Genomic DNA, 17,249 nt, shown 5'->3' with positions numbered 1-17,249 from the left:
ACCGTGTGTGTACGAGGTGTCCCGGATCTACCGGGACAGTCCCAATTTTGAGAGTCTGCCACGGCTGGGAGTTTACTTTTCCTGCGGACAAAGGAGTACATGGCGGAACCCCAAAGAGCACTTTAAAATTCACATGTGACGTTCCACCAGAAGTGACGTGCTAGAAGCTGACCGGAAATTAAATAATTTCGGGAGGAATTGTGACGGAACCATGGATGCACTTCAGGGAATGCTTCAGATCCATCACCATGTCCTCCTCCGATAGCGCGGACAGCGGGATCGCCTTGGACTCGGGGATGCCGGCCATGTGAGTGCATCATGATGTGTCCTGCACCGGGAGGCTCAGGTGGGCATTACAATGGGAGCCGGGCTGCTATAGTATCTTCATAGAATCTTTCTTTCTCTCTCTGTTTCTTTCTCTCTCTAATCTTTCTCTCTGTTCTTTCTTTCGTTCCCCTCTTCCTTTCTCTCTCTGTTTTTTCTTTCTTTCTTTCCTCTCTTGCTTTCTCTCTAATCTTTCTCTGTTCTTTCTTTCTACTTTCTTTCTCTCTGTTCTTTCTTTTGCTCTGGTCTTTCTTTCCCCTGTTTCTTTCTCTCTCTGTTCTTTCTTTCTCTCTCTGTTCTTCCTTTCTCTCTTTCTCTGTTCTTTAATCTCTTTCTCTCTGTGTTCTTTCTTTCTTTTTCTCTCTCTGATCTTTCTGTACCATCTTTCCAATCTCTCTCTCTGTTCTTTCTTTCCCCTCATTCTATCTGTTCTTTCCCCTTTCTTTCTTTCATTCTCTCTCTTTGTCCTTTATTTCTTTCCCCTCTTTCTTTCTCTCTCCTTCTCTGTTCTCTTTCTTTCTCTCTCTGTTCTTTTTTCTTTCTATGTCTGTTCTTTCTTTCCCCTCTTGCTTTCTCTGTTCTTTCTTTCTCTCGCTCTCTCATTCTCTGTTTCTTTCTCTCTCTGTTCTCTCTCTTTCCCTTTCTTTATTTCCCTCTGTTCTTTCTTTCCCCTCTTTCTTTCTCTCCCTCTGTTCTTTCTTTCCCCTCTCTTTTTTCTCTGTTATTTTTTCTGTACCCTCTTTCTCTCTCTGTTCTTTCCCCTTTTTTTCTCTTTCTTTCCCTTCTTTCTTCCTCTCTGGTCTTTCTTTCCCCTCTTTCTTTCTCTCTCCCTCTCTGTTCTTTCTTTCCCTTCTCTTTTTTCTATTGCTCTCTCTGTTCTTTTTTTCTGTACCCTTTTTCTTTCTCTCTGTTCTTTCTTTCCCCTCTTTCTTTCTCCTTTCTTTTTCTCTGTTATCTTTTTTCTCTCTGTTCTTTCTTTTCTTTAGTACCTGTCAGTGTGCCCACAGTACCAGCCACTGTGTCCTCAGTACAAGTCAGTGTAATCAGCAGTGCTAAATGGCTGTGTTTGGGGCATGGACAAGGGTGTGACTAGTTGTGAAATGGGTGTGGTTGGGGGTGTAGCATAAAATTTGCCGCTGCGCACGCCGCAGCCTTTGTCCCTCTTTCCCTTCTTCAAAGTTGGGAGGTATGACTATGGGACTTCTACACCGGTTTACCCCTGCCCACAAAACTGTTGGGTGGAATTGTGTGGCAAAATGAACATGTGCAAAGATGTTCAGCTATCTTCATCCGTGCTAAAAATTTAAATAGGGAAGCATGGCTATCTCCAAGCACAACTGGTCTTGTGGTCACAATGTTAATAAAGCTATTACAATTCCTTGCAACATTACAACTAGAGGTTGTACTGTATAAACATTATAAATTGGCTGTTTCCTCCAGAAACACCACCTCACTTGCTTATGGGCTTTGCATTCCAAGTCTGCTTCCCTGAAGTGAATGTGATATGTAGCGCTGCTTTTGGAACAAATCAAATCATGAATGTGCCAGTTCATTCTGAGCGATATTTCCAATTCTGTCTAATATCTCTTCACTCTCTAAATTGAAATCCCTAATGGATCATATGAATGGGTTTTCTGAATAACAAATATCCCTTAGAGCTTGTGCAGATGACCGATCGTAACAAGAACGATCTGACAAAACATCAAATAGCACTTGGACTAATGTTAGTCTATGAAGCCATACACTTTTTTTCCTTGGACAGCGTATAACCTAGGAACAAAATTACTGTATGCCACAATTTGATCCAATATTTAGATAGCACTTGGCCATGCAAGTCAATGAGTCCATTGAATTCACTGGAATGCAACTGGATGACATCTGAGTGCAGTCTAATTTCCAAGGACTGACACAATGGAAAAGATTGAGATGTTTTTCTCCATCTTCTCTTCATCCAAGAGAATTAAATCACACTTTGATCACACTCTGATGAAACTCTGATTAGAGTCTGATCAGAGTGTGATTAAATTAATAGATCCAATTTTCTCTGATGGCACCCAATATCAAAGGGATAACCTGGTCTAAGCAAGTTGCAACCTATTGCTGGATAGGAGACAACTAGTAAATTTGGTGTGGGGTCTCCCTTGCATCATGACTCACCATATTGAATATTAGAAAAGGTATCTTGAGTACCCTGTTTTCCAGTGGCCACAGATCCATGGCAAGTAGGAGGTTCATGTCGAAACACTGCAACTCCATTCAAAGTCTTTGGTGCTGAAAATACAATGACAGCCAAGAGCTCTATCGGTGCTGCAGTTTTACAGTAAGGTGGCGAATGGGAATATACATTCTGGCGATGGGTTATGGTCCAAGCTAACAATTAACTCGTATCTAATGAAAAATGATCACTTATTTAGACTAGAATACCATTTTAACTAGTTCCCTTAATGTCAGGTATGCACTGTTAATATTGAAGATGATGGCTTTGCCATCACATGCAAAAAAAGGTCAAATGTGCGAGTGTTTGTATGAATCTGTTCCTCACTCCTTCTCATAAACATTTCATTTCCAATACAGTTGCAATCAAAATTATTCAACTCCATTACCAATTAAGCTTAATGGCAAAATTAATAAACTTTCTGCTGTTTGCTATAAACCAGGGGTCTCAATCTCAATTTACCCGGGGGCCGCAGGAGGTAGAATCTGGGTGAGGCTGGGTCGCATCAGGTTTTCCACAAGAAAAGCTTTTACAAAGACATTCCAATGTTATCAAATTTCTTTATTTTTTCATCTTATTTTGTGTTAAAAAATAAAAATAAATCAACAAAATCATAAGAAAAAAATCAAATCAGTAATAAATAAATAAAATGAAAATGATAATAATACAGCAGATATAGACTGGTGAAACCACATATAGTTGCTGACTAGAGAAATGTAATTATTATTCTTCAGATGTCTGTATTAACAGTTCCTTTAACATTTAACTTTCTGAACATGAAGGGAACATTGAACATAAACTGTTTTGAACATGGCTTCTTCTGCCTACTTCTTGCTACTAGAGATTTGGCAGCGCTTACTCTCGCATAGCCGAGCCACATTTGGCTTAAGGGAGGAAGCAGTTGAAACCCTCAGTAGGGCTTGACAATGCTCATCAGTAAGTCTGGACCTGTACTTGAACTTATTGAAGTTCAAGGTAGAGAAGAGCTTTTCGCACAAGTATGTGCTCCCAAAAAGACACATGGTCCTCTTGAACATTCGGGAAAGCTCAGTGAAGCTAGGAGGCATTTCTCTCAAAAATTGCCCAAGCTTGTCTGCTTTTCTACTCACCTCCCGGAACTTGACTTTGAGTTCAGAGTTGCACTGCAGGTCAATGAGGTCCATTTGAAGCACAGGAGGGGCATCTTGCACATCAAAGGAGAAGGGGTCTGCAAAAATTTGATATGCGGCTCTGTATGTCTTGAAGTCTGCAAAGCTGTAATCAAATTCCTCCTGTAGCTTCAAAATGACATCCATATACTCCTCACCACTGAATGGTGTGCCTACTTCCATGAGTGCCTTGCATGATGGGAAATGGCAAAGGTTTGTCTGAGAAAGCTGGGCTTTCCATAACATAAGTTTTGTAGAGAATGCTCTCACGTTGTCATAGGCAGCACCTGGCCTTGTTACTTCTTGTTCAGTACATTAAACTCATGTGTGATATCAACAAAAAAAGCTAAGTCCATGAGCCATTTTGGATCACTTAGCACAGGAACAGCAGCCCCATCTTTCTCCATGAAGGCTTTCACTTCCGCTCTCAACTTAAAAAATCTCTTCAATATGTTTCTCCTGCTGAGCCAACGTACCTCGGTGAAGTAGAGCACATCCCCATATTCTGACTCCATTTCCTCTAAAAAAGCATGAAACCTTCTGTGGTTTAAGCCCCTGGATCTGATTTGGTTGATGCATTTCACAACGAAAGACATCACATTGTCAAACTTCAGGCATTTGCTGCAAAGGGCCTGCTGATGGATAATGCAGTGCAGAGCAATGACCTCCTCCACACCTTCCTCTTCCAGTTCTCTTTTTAACAAGTGCCACCCGTCCATTTTTCCTCCCTGTCATTGATGGCGCTCCATCAGTTGTTATTCCAACAAACCTCCTCCAAGGTAAACCGGCATTCTTAATGGCATCACACAGCTAGTGAAATATCTTCTGAGTGGTGGTCTGGCCATGCATTGGATTCACTTTGAGCAACTCCTCTATGACTTCAAAATTGTCATCAACACCACGGACATAGATTGCGAGCTGGGCAGTGTCGTGATGTCTGTGGTCTCATCAAGAGCGGCTGAGTATACACTGAAACATTTTGCTTTCTCACACAGTTGACCATAAATGTCACTTGACAGTTCAGAAATGCGCTCTGCTACGGTATTGACAGAAAGGCTGATGTTGCTAAACTGACCTTTCTTTTCTGGACAGACAATACTTGCAGCCTGTAATATGCACTTTTTTACAAATTCACCTTCTTTGAATGGCTTTCCTGCTTTAGAAATAATCTCACTAACCACGAAGCTAGCTTCGACTGCTGCATCATTCTCTTTGGTTGCTTTCTTAAAGAAAACTTGTTGCCTCAGTAGATATCTTTTAAGATTAGCAACCCGGTTGGCTCTTTCATCTCCCTGGTATTTTGCATACTCCTCAGCATGTCTAGTTATGTAATGATGTTTCAAATTGTATTCTTTGTGCACTGCAACTTTCTCTGTGCAAATAAGACACGTCGGGATGCCTCTGTGCTCAAAAAAATATTGCACTTCCCACTTTTCCTGAAATTGTCTCTGCTCATCACCAACCTTTCTCTTCACTTTGAAAAAGACATGTTTGGGGCTGTGTAATAGATAATTCAATTTGGTGTCACTGTTTCAGTGTTAGCCGATGCGCCTTTTCCACTTTTTTTTCTGTCCCGCTGAGCAGCAATTTCCACGGCCGCCTCCGCTTCTGAGCCCGGGGTAATGGCGCAAGTTCGCAATAAGGCCGGCTGATGTCTCACCTCCGAGAGCAATATACCGCACCGCCCCACCACTCATTCTGAACCCGGCGCACCTGAGTCTGTGACGCGGTCCGGTCCCTGCTTGGCTGCTCCTGCTGCATGTGTTGTGAGTGTGACTCATATGCCTTGCCTGCTGACAGCAGGCTGCTGTGACTGTCTAGCCATCATCATACTCACCTCCTCCTGCTGCAGCTCCAATGGTCAAGCGCCGACATCATCTTCCTGTATGAGTGTGCAGTCACACGTCAAGTGGTACCGCTCATTAAGCTCATGAATATGGGCGCCACACCTATGAGTGGAGTGGCGTCCATATTCATGACCTTAATGAGCGGTGCTACGTGTGACTGGGATTTCACATGCGAGACTCTGCCGTGTTTCTCGCATGTGTGATCCTGGCCGTGGTGAGGGCCGCAAACTATTGTCCCGAGGGCCCATGAGGTGAGGGCCGCAAACTATTGTCCTGAGGGCCGCAGTTGGCCCGCGGGCCGTGAGTTTGAGATCCCTGCTATAAACCAATCAAACTAGAACAACTTAAATAGCGGAGCACTACTAGCATATCAAGTTCTATCACCAAATTCAACATAAAATGTTGCTTTTAATCACTACTGCTGTATCAGGTAATAAAAGAAATGTATTTCTTTAACCGGTGCTTCCGGCCGCGCGGCCGGAAATGCGCGCGTCACTGACCCCAGTCACGTGATCGGGGGTCAGCGACTCATTGGCATAACAACCAGAGGTCTCCTGGAGACCTCTATGGTTGCTGATGCTGCATTGCTATGAGTGCAACACGGAGGTCGGCGCTCATAGCAATGCTGTAATTCTGCTACATATAGGTGATCTACTCATCTCCTATATGTAGAAGAGCCAATCAAGTATGGGATGATTCTTCTAGGCTATTGAAGCATGCCAAAATTTAAAAAAAAGCTTTAAAAAATATAAAAAAAAATTAAAAAAAACAAAATTTTAAATCACCCCCCTTTCACCCCACTCAAAATAAAAGAATAAAAAATAAAAAATCACACATATTTGGTATTACCGTGTTCAGAATAGCCCAGTCTATCAATAAAAATAGGATTAACCCGATCGCTAAACGGCGTAGCGAAAAAAAAAATAAAAATGCCAGAATTACGTTTTTATTTGGTTGCTGTGACATTGAATTATAAAGCAATAACGGGCGATCAAAAGAGCATATCTGCATAAACATGGTATCATTAAAAACAGCAGCTCTGTGCGCAAAAAATAAGTCCTCACCCAACCCAAGAACACGAAAAAATGGAGATGCTACAGGTCTTGGAAGATGGCGCAATTTCATTTTTTTTTAACAGACTTTTAATTTTTTTTCAACAACTTAGATAAAAAAGAACTTAGATATGTTTGGTGTCTATGAACTTGTAATGACCTGGAGAATCATAATGGCAGGTCACTTTTAGCATTTAGTGAACCTAGCAAAAAAGCCAAGCAAAAAAACAAGTGTGGGATTGCACTTTTTTTGCAATTTCACCGCACTTGGAATTTTTTTCCCATTTTGTAGTACATGACATGGTAAAACCAATGATGTCTTTCAAAAGTACAACTCATCCCGCAAAAAACAAGCCCTCACATGGCCATATTGATGGAAAAATAAAAAAGGTTATAGCTCTGGAATAAGAGGAGGGAAAAATGAAAATGCAAAACAAAAAAACAAAAAAACCTGGTCGTTAAGGGGTTAAATAGTTGCAAGACATTATTTACAAACTTTCGCAATCCAGACAGAAAAGAGGCAGCAAATATTTACATGCTTCAGGCATGTATAGTGCTTAGTCATAGATAGGCAGAGTGGTAAGTAGGACAATAAGGGTGCGCGCACACATCCTATGGGAAATGGAAACTGCAGTGCAGACGGTGCGGATTTTTCCATGCGGATTTGCTGCGGTTTCTAATCCGCAGAAAGAATTGACATGTCAATTCTTTCTGCAGATTCCGCTGCGGTTTACCATCTCCTCTATTGTAGAGATGATAAACCGCAGGGCAAAACCGCAGGCTAATCCGCAGATAATTTACCTGCGGATTTTGCAAAATCCGCACGGATCAATCCGCTGCAGGATCCGCAGCATGTGCACACACCCTAATAATCAGTAAAATTTGATATGCTGGATGACACACAGATCAGCAGAACAGAAGATATGGGCAGGCACTTGGGATTAGAAAAGCCAAGTTATCAGACAGTACGTTTTGATTGGGACAAGGCAATGAAGTCATGCACTCGTATAATGGCTACTCGTTAGCGCAGATTAGAAAAACAGATGTGTAGACAGATAAATACCTTGATATAGCATACTTAAGTGAGCAGACAGCAACTGAGAACAGCAGAAGTGAGACAGTAGACGAGCATCTGTATGTAACAGATCCAAGTGTATGGACAATACGTTGGAAGAGGTGAACTGAGTCAGAAAACAGACCCGAGCACCTGTCAGCAGCAGAGCTGAAACAACAGAAAGGCATCTTGATGTAGCAGAACAGAGTGTGTGGTCAGCACCTTGCAACAGCAGAATTGAATTGGCCATCAGGACTTTGAAACAGCTGAGCCGGGTGTTTGAACAGCAATTTGAAACAGCAGAGCTGAATTGCCAGTCAGGCATCTTGATGTATTAGAGCCAAGAATGCACAAGAGCACTTTAAAGCAGTAGAGATGAGTTGGCAGTCAGACTCCTTGATGTAGAAAAGATAAATTTGCCGGAAGCACCTTGGAATATTATAGAAGTGTTTTTCAGGTAACATACTGTGCATAGCTGCAGTACAGCCAGCAATAGCAGAGCTAGGTGAGATAGCTGGAGTGCAGTTAGTTACATTGTGCGTTATAACAACAATACTGACTATGGGCAGGCCTAAAATGGCATAGGGAGAAGAAGGCAAAGGTGCACACTGTATCATAATAGTTATGCAGAAGGCACAAGAGCAGACACAATTGGATAGTGACAACAGCCCCCTTCAGAGTCCACTCTCCATCAGAAGAGTGTAAAAGTAGTGAGGGGATATCTTGTCTGAAGATTGCTATCTGTGGCTCTAACATTATTAAAATCAAAGAAGTAAGAGTGTTGTGTATAACCACTGCTGTTATGAATGGGTCACTGAGGAGGATATCGGGCCCAGGCTAAGCCACAGAAAACCAGAGAGGTTGGTAACTAAGCGGATTGCAGACCACTGATCCAATCCACCCAACTAGCAGTAGCCGTGGAGCGCACCTACGATGATCCTAGATGCCTCGGCACAGCCAGAGAGTTAACTAAGCCTAAAGCTAGAAAGGAGAAATCTAAACTGCCCCGGAGCAGACCCCAAAGGAATAGATAGCCCCCAAACATATATTGTCGGTGAGACAAGATGAAAACACAAACGCAGGCAGATAAATAGACTGAACAAATGATGGGGCCCACACTGACTAGACCAGACAGGAAAGGAAAGACACTGTCTATAATCACGCAAAAAACCCTGCAAAAAGTCCAACACGTCTGATGCACAAGAAACACTGAAGTCGCACCACTTTGCCCCCACTATATCAGCACTCTGATATATTCTGAAAGCAAAAAGAGACCAATATAATGGGACAAATCAAACTGGCACAAGCAGTAACATATGGGTGGTGATTCAGCACAGCCCCAGCCGGAGCTAGCTGACCCGCACAAAGCAGAGATAGACAAAACCAGGTCAAATGCAAACAGAATAGCAAATGAATCACTTAGCTGAACCATACAGGGACAGAGAAGGAGACATCAGACCTCAGAAGGCACAGGAAGAAAATCACCAGCAGGGATAGAGGGAGTCAGCTGTTTTAAATCCCAATCAGAAACCCCAGATCTCCAATCATCCTCCTCATTATCAGGTGGCAAGCCTCTGTTAATCAGATCAGCTTCACTACCTCCAGTAACCACCAGATGGAGCCCAGAAAGAGAACTCCCAACCCCTCTGTCAATCTGACCAGCTCCACTACCTTCAGTAATCACCAGAGGGAAGCCAGAGAGAGAGTTCACAACACACCTCCTTATCTCCTCCACTATGGCTGCCAACAAAGTCGTTAGAGCCAACTCAATCAAAAAAGTATATTCTTTAAAGTCAGATGCTAATACATCATTCTTCAGACTAGATTTCAAGAAAAGAAGATTGATATCATGCACCTCAAAAAGATTTAATTGTTGAAATAAGACAAACTTAATTAGGCTTCATGTACAAAGCTATGTAAATGAGTCCCTGCATTACCTGCACACAAATGGTACATCAGCGTGAACTATAATCGCCACTAGAAACAATGCTTCTGTATATTTGCTAAAGCCTTTTAATGGTTAACTGAAAAGATGGTAACACATTGCAAGCTTTCGAGACTACTCAGGTCTCTTCATCAGGCATTGACTAATACAAAATTTGAAGAATCACATATTTATGCACAACACAGCACAGAAAAAATGTAATAGATAAGACAAGTGACGTGAAGCAGAACTATCATTATTGGAGAGGAATAAACATAAACAATGGACCAGTTCATAGATAAGGAGTGAAAGTTTTATTGTCCTCTGATTGGGGTCTGGTTCTGTGTTGTGATGCCCCACAAGGTCTTAGGAGCAAATTCCTTAATTGATGTAAAAAGACATAAATCCATGCGACACATTCATTCCTGCACTGAGAGTGTCAAGGGTCATCATGAGCTTGTACTCCCAGACATTTCTGTCTCTCTGTCAGCTTCAATGGTCAAAGAAAGAGATATATGAGATTCACTTCTCCTGACTTGGCAACACATCAAGGGCAATTCCAGAGTAAACTTAACAGTAGAAAAATCTGCAGTTTCTCAAAATATCTTCCTCCAGTTATAACATATTTGCTGCTACCTCTTGAAGTTTATAGGTATTGTCTCACAAAGATAACCCATAATCACTAAGCTTTATTTGGCTGGGTTCACATTCACATAAAATTGTCGTTGACCACGCTTATGTGCCAGCCTCAAAAAAGCTAACAATCAGAGACAAGAAGAGCACAAAATGAATTGGTCTGTCTCATTACAGTGAAAGACTATATCAGGAGGTTCTTTTTTCAGGGCTTCAAATGAAAGCCCGAATAGAGACACTGATGTGTGGCCAAATACACTATGAACATACCCATAAGATTTACTATACTGCATATATATATATATATATATATATATATATATATATATACAGTTGTGGCCAAAAGTATTGACACCCCTGCAATTCTGTCAGATAATACGCAGTTTCTTCCTGAAAATGATTGCAAACACAAATTCTTTGGTATTATTATCTTCATTTAATTTGTCTTAAATTAAAAAACACAAAAGAGAATGAAGCAGAAAGCAAAACATTGATCGTTTCACACAAAACTCCAAAAATGGGCCAGGCAAAAGTATTGGCACCCTCAGCCTAATACTTGGTTGCACAACCTTTAGCCAAAATAACTGCGACCAACCACTTCCGGTAACCATCAATGAGTTTCTTACAATGCTCTGCTGGAATTTTAGACCATTCTTCTTTGGCAAACTGCTCCAGGTCCCTGATATTTGAAGGGTGCCTCCTCCCAACTGCCATTTTTAGATCTCTGCACAGGTGTTCTATGGGATTCAGGTCTGGACTCATTGCTGGCCACCTTAGAAGTCTCCAGTGCTTTCTCTCAAACCATTTTCTAGTGCTTTTTGAAGTGTGTTTTGGGTCATTGTCCTGCTGTAAGACCAATGACCTCAGACTTCATAAGCCATGCACACGGTCAAGCAGTCCAGTGCCAGAGGCAGCAAAGCAGCCCCAAAACATCAGGGAACCTCCGCCATGTTTGACTGTAGGGACCGTGTTTTTTTCTTTGAATGCCTCTTTTTTTCTCCTGTAAACTCTATGTTGATGTCTTTGCCCAAAAAGCTCTACTTTTGTCTCATCTGACCAGAGAACATTCTACCAAAACGTTTTAGGCTTTTTCAGGTAAGTTTTGGCAAACTCCAGCCTGGCTTTTTTATGTCTCAGGGTAAGAAGTGGGGACTTCCTGGGTCTCCTACCATACAGTTCCTTTTCATTCAGATGCCGACGGATAGTACGGGTTGACACTGTTGTACCCTCAGATTTCAGGGCAGCTTCAACTTGTTTGGATGTTAGTCGAGGTTCTTTATCCAACATCCGCACAATCTTGCGCTGAAATCTCTTGTCAATTTTTCTTTTCCATCCACATCTAAGGAGGTTAGCCACAGTGCCATGGGCTTTAAACTTCTTGATGACACTGCGCACGGTAGACACAGGAACATTTAGGTCTTTGGAGATGGACTTGTAGCCTTGATATTGCTCATGCTTCCTACAATTTGGTTTCTCAAGTCCTCAGACAGTTCTTTGGTCTTCTTTATTTTCTCCATGCTAAATGTGGTACACACAAGGACACAGGACAGCGGTTGAGTCAACTTTAATCCATGTCAACTGGCTGCAAGTGTGATTTAGATATTGCCAACACCTGTTAGGTGCCACAGGTAAGTTACAGGTGTTGTTAATTACACAAATTAGAGAAGCATCACTTGACTTTTCGAACAGTGCCAATACTTTTGTCCACCCTCTTTTTTATGTTTGATGTGGAATTATATCCAGTTTGGCTTTAGGACAATTCTTTTTGTGTTTTTTCATTTAAGACAAATTAAATGAAGATAATAATACCAAAGAATTTTTGTTTGCAATCATTTTCAGGAAGAAACTGAGTATTATCTGACAGAATTGCAGGGGTGTCAATACTTTTGGCCACAACTGTAGGAGTCAAGCCGCAGGCAGGGAAAAGGCAGAAAGGCAGGAAAGCTGCAAAAAAAGTATTGGCGCATAATATGTTAACTTTTGTTAGGTTCAAGTGGGTGTTATCACATAGCAGCTCATTTATGACCCCAGTGAAGATTGTATAATAAAAACCCATTTGGACCTAAGTAAAGATAAGTTTTTGGGTGCCAAATACCTTGATTGCTAAAATCTCCAAAAGGGAGCAGAATTAAAAATACACTTTTCTTTAATCTCTGCAGCCTCTATTACCTTGTGCCTAGCTCAATCTGAAAATGGGCTGAAAGACCTGTTTAATAAGAAGTATAGCACCCTTACATATATGCCATTAGTTTGCGCGTCTGAAAGGTTCACTTTAAGGTCTAATTTGAGCCCCTTTTATACAGTACAGACCAAAAGTTTGGACACACCTTCTCATTCAAAGAGTTTTCTTTATTTTCATGACTGAAAATTGTAGATTCACTCTGAAGGCATCAAAACTATGAATTAACACATATGGAGTTATATAATTAACAAAAAAGTGTGAAGCAACTGAAAATACTGTTTGTCTTGTATTCTAGGTTCTACAAAGTAGCCACCTTTTGCTTTAATTACTGCTTTGCACACTCTTGGCATTCTCTTGATGAGCTTCAAGAGGTAGTCACCGGAAATGGTTTTCACTTCACAGGTGTGCCCTGTCAGGTTTAATAAGTACGATTTCTTGCCTTATAAATGAGGTTGGGACCATCAGTTGTGTTGTGCAGGAGTCTGGTGGATACACAGCTGATAGTACTACTGAATAGACTGTTAGAATTTGTAAAAGCAGCTAAGTAAAGAAAAACGAGTGGCCATAATTACTTTAAGAAATGAAGGTCAGTCAGTCCGAAAAATTGGGAGAACTTTGAAAGTGTCCCCAAGTGCAGTGGCAAAAACCATCAAGCGCTACAAAGAAACTGACTTACATGAGGACCGGCCCAGGAAAAGAAGACCAAGAGTCCCCTCTGCTGTGGAGCATAAGTTCATCTGAGTCACCAGCCTCAGAGATCTCAGGTTAACAGCAGCTCAGATTAGAGACCAGGTCAATGCCACACAGAGTTCTAGCAGCAGACACATCACTACAACTGTTAAGAGGAGACTTTGTGCAGCAGGTCTTCATGGTAAAATAGCTGCTAGGAAGCCACTGCTAAGGACAGGCAACAAGCAGAAGAGACTTGTTTGGGCTAAAGAACACAAGGAATGGACATTAAACCAGTGGAAATCTGTGCTTTGGTCTGATGAGTCCAAATTTGAGATCTTTGGTTCCAACCACCGTGACTTTGTGCGACGCAGAAAAGGTGAATGGATGGATTCTACATGCCTGGTTCCCACCGTGAAGCATGAAAGAGGAGGTGTCATGGTGTGGGGGTACTTTGCTGGTGACACTGTTGACACTGGAATTTAATCAAAATTGAAAGCATACTAAACCAGCATGGCTACCACAGCATCTTGCAGCGGCATGCTATTCCATACAGTTTGCTTTTAGTTGGACCATCATTCATTTTTCAACAGGACAGAGACCCCAAACACACCTCCAGGCTGTGTAAGGGCTATTTGACCAAGAAGGAGAGTGATGGGGTGCTACGCCAGATGACCTGGCCTCCACAGTCCACAGTCACCAGACCTGAACCCAATCGAGATGGTTTGGCGTGAGCTGGACCGCAGAGTGAAGGCAAAAGGGCCAACAAGTGCTAAGCATCTCTGGGAACTCCTTCAAGACTCTTGGAAGACCGTTTCCGGTGACTACCTCTTGAAGCTCATCAAGAGAATTCCAAGAGTGTGCAAAGCAGTAATCAATTCAAGCAAAAAAGGAAGCACACTGTAGCGCCAAACCATGCAAACATGAAAAATGAATTATGAATTGCATTACTGCATTATAAATATGAGAAATTTAGAAAGTTTAGCGCATAAAATAGCCAAGTTATGTGTACCTGGAAGCCACGTTAAGGCATTTTTTGTTTTCCAGGTCCCTACTATATGCCAATCCTCACTAAGACTGTAGTCTCCATCTGAATGGGAACCTATGAAAAATCCTCTGTTAGGACTGAAGTCTATATCTCTGTGGAGGGGAAATGGCCCTGGTTTGATTAAAAACGCCTGCAGCTAACAGGTGGAGTGCTCAGTCAGAAGGTAAATGAACACAAATTTCAAAAACTGACGATCACATCCAAGCATAAGCATAGTGTGAACAGGTGCTTAACCTAGAGTCACCAACTCATATACATTCAAGCAAAAAAGGAAGCACACTGTAGTGCCAAACCATGCAATTGCTTGAATGTATATGAGTTGGTGACTCTAGGTTAAGCACTGTTCACACTATGCTTATGCTTGGATGTGACGGTCAGTTTTTGAAATTTGTAATTTTCAAGGCAGTAATCAAAGCAAAAGGTGGCTACTTTGAAGAACCTAGAATATAAGGCCGGGATCACACTTGCGATTTAAACGGCCGAGTTTCATATGGTAATACACAGCGCTGCCGCCGGGACTCAGGAGCGGGGCATGCAGCTCCATGTATTGCTATGCGGCCGCATGCCCCGCTCCTGAGTCCCGGCGGCAGCGCCGTGTATTACCATGCGAAACTCGGCCGTTTAAATCACAAGTGTGATCCCGGCCTAAGACATATTTTCTGTTGTTTCACACTTTTTTGTTAATTATATAACTCCATATGTGTTAATTCATAGTTTTGAGGCCTTCAGAGTGAATCTACAATTTTCATAGTCATGAAAATTAAGTTAACTCTTTGAATGAGAAGGTGCGTCCAAACTTTTGGTCTGTACTGTATATGTACTGCTTTTGCAAAACTGTAATGATACAGACCGCAGTGGAAATGTACTAATAAAAAAATAAAAGGTTTTTTATCTGCGGGTTTCTCCATCTTCTACATGTAGTGTGTGTGTGAAAATCAGACAGCACGTTGATATCATCCAATGTTTTCCATGGACCCATGGATATAAATGGCCAAATGACATCCTATATTATTGGAAGCCACTCTTGAACGCAGCGATTTTTTCCTCTAAGCGAATCGGTCAGAGGAAAAATTGGTATGCAAATTGCCTCTTCAGAGAAAAAGAGGACTTGAACTCTATAGCGCCACCTGTTGGTAGTATCGATCCTACAAGTCACAATCAACCCTTTAACGAGTCTTGTAATATGACTTAGGCTATGTGCACACGTACCGGAACTCTCGTGGAAATTACCGCGAGAATTCCGGAATTCCATTCCATGGGAAAATCACATTTTAAATTCCCGCGATTTTCCCGCGGAAAACCTAGCATTTTGCAAGCGTATTTAGCTTGCAAAATGCTAGCGTTTTCCAAGCAATCTGTAGCATCGCTAGGAGAACTGATTGACAGGTTGGTCACACTCGTCATACATAGTGTTTGACAAGTGTGACCAACTTTTTACTACTGAGGCCGCCTATGCTGCATCAGTAGTAAAAGATAAAATGCAAAAAAAAATAAAAAATGGTGTTATTCTTACCTTCCGACGTCCCGCGCAGCCGTTCCCAGTAATCCTTTGTGAAAATGCCCGCGATGACGTACGTTCTCGTGGGATCGCGACGTCTCGCGCTCATTCGCGATGACGTCGCGCGAATGACCGCGAGACTTCGCGATCCCGCGAGAACGCACACCATCGCGGGCATTTTCACAAAGGAGTACTGGGAACGAGAGCGTGGAGAGAGGCGGGAAGGCTGCGCGGGACGTCGGAAGGTAAGCATAACAATATTTTTTATTTTAAATTCTATTTTTTACAGGGATATGGTACCCAAAGCCCGGAGGACAGTCTCCTCTCCTCCGGACCGTGGGTACCATCCGCAACTGTTCTGCTTACTTTCCGCATGGTGTGCACAGCCACATGCGGGAAATAAGCGGAACAATGCATTCCTATGGGTGCGGGATCGCCACGATTCAGCAAAATTAATGAGCATGCTGCGGTTTTTACCGCGAAGCGATTCCGCCGCGGTAAAAACCGCAGCATTAACACAGCATTGCGGAATCCCATAGGAATGCATGGAATGCTTATTTTTCGCGTTTTTGCGGCAAAATTGCGCGGTTAAAACCGCCGCGGAAACGCGAAAAAATGCAACGTGTGAACTCAGCCTTAGGATAAAAGCCAAATCAAAAATTTGGACATTTGCACTGTGTACATGATAGCACTTATCCAATTTTTACTTAGATTTTCTTTAAGTTATTGTTATGAGATGTACATGAGATTTATTTAGCATAACCAGGCATAAATTACATAGCAACCAACGGTGCACATACATTTGCTTTACCCACACTTTTGTACAATTACACTGTAATTATCTTCTGCATATATATGCGGCATTAACCAGTCATTTGTTATGATCAATTAGTATTGCTTTCATGCAGACATAAAGCAATAGAAAGGGTAATGCAAAAATATATGGCACAAAATGTATCCTTTCAAGTATCGTGATACAAATTTCAGGTTACTGTAATTCACACTGAAAGGAAAGTGCAGATAACAATAATATGAACTGCAGAGTTTGACAGCAAGCCTTTTACCTAGTATTTCACACACACACCCCTCTCTAATATCACATTACACTTACCAGTGAGTCACTGATTCACAGGCCGGTTACCAAAGAGACAGCTTTACAAACGCTCTCAGACTGCTGCAGTTATTCTGAGGCTCTCATTTCGCTCCTGTTTGTTATTTTCGCCATTATTGATTCATTGTGGCGCAGAGAAGTGCTGAAATTCAAGGCTCAAAACAACACGAAGCAAATCGCTTCCTGCCTTCTGTTGTTAATGGTTAAACAGACGTGATTGGTGGAAGCTAGCAGGAAAAGCGAGACAGCCTGCAGAAGTTACAGCACATTTCTGTACTTAGCTCTTTGCTCCTGCAGTTATTTGTATCTGTTTTCTAGCCGTTGTTACGATTGCAAAGAAATCGAGGCAAGCCTTGTTCACTTGGCTGTAAAACATCCTTTAATATCTCATGAAGCCCTTGTTATTTGTCCTGTTTAGATCCGCAGCTTCCTCTATCACGTAACGCCGGGTATTGTTGCTACGCAGTACATTTAGGCTCGTGTGTTCCAAGATTCTTTTTTCTCCATTTCCTTTTGAGAATAGTATTTTACTATCAGGCCACGT

At 42.0% G+C, this 17,249-nt stretch overlaps 1 protein-coding gene across 3 annotated transcripts in view; it reads right to left on the bottom strand.

Annotated features, from left to right (window-relative positions):
- STS (steroid sulfatase) overlaps positions 1–16,979 on the bottom strand; it is a 345,407-nt gene extending 328,428 nt beyond the window's left edge. For 2 of the 3 annotated variants that reach the window (XM_073565968.1, XM_073565969.1), the window contains exon 1: positions 16,706–16,979. Coding sequence is in view for 1 of the 3 variants with exons in the window: in XM_073565967.1 (XP_073422068.1) it covers positions 7,650–7,662 (13 nt within the window). In the remaining 2 variants the exon portion in view is untranslated. Of the gene's footprint in view, positions 1–7,649; positions 7,832–16,705 lie in introns of those variants that run through there. The other variant, XM_073565967.1, reaches the window with a different exon arrangement.
- Positions 16,980–17,249: the final 270 nt, after the last annotated feature.

This window comes from Dendrobates tinctorius, unplaced genomic scaffold, assembly GCF_039654945.1.
Source record: "Dendrobates tinctorius isolate UK_male_01 unplaced genomic scaffold, ASM3965494v1 ptg000016l, whole genome shotgun sequence".
In the NCBI taxonomy this organism is placed as follows: Eukaryota; Metazoa; Chordata; class Amphibia; order Anura; family Dendrobatidae; genus Dendrobates; species Dendrobates tinctorius.
Note: the sequence above shows the minus strand (reverse complement) of the source record. Positions and strands in the feature narration are given on the sequence as shown.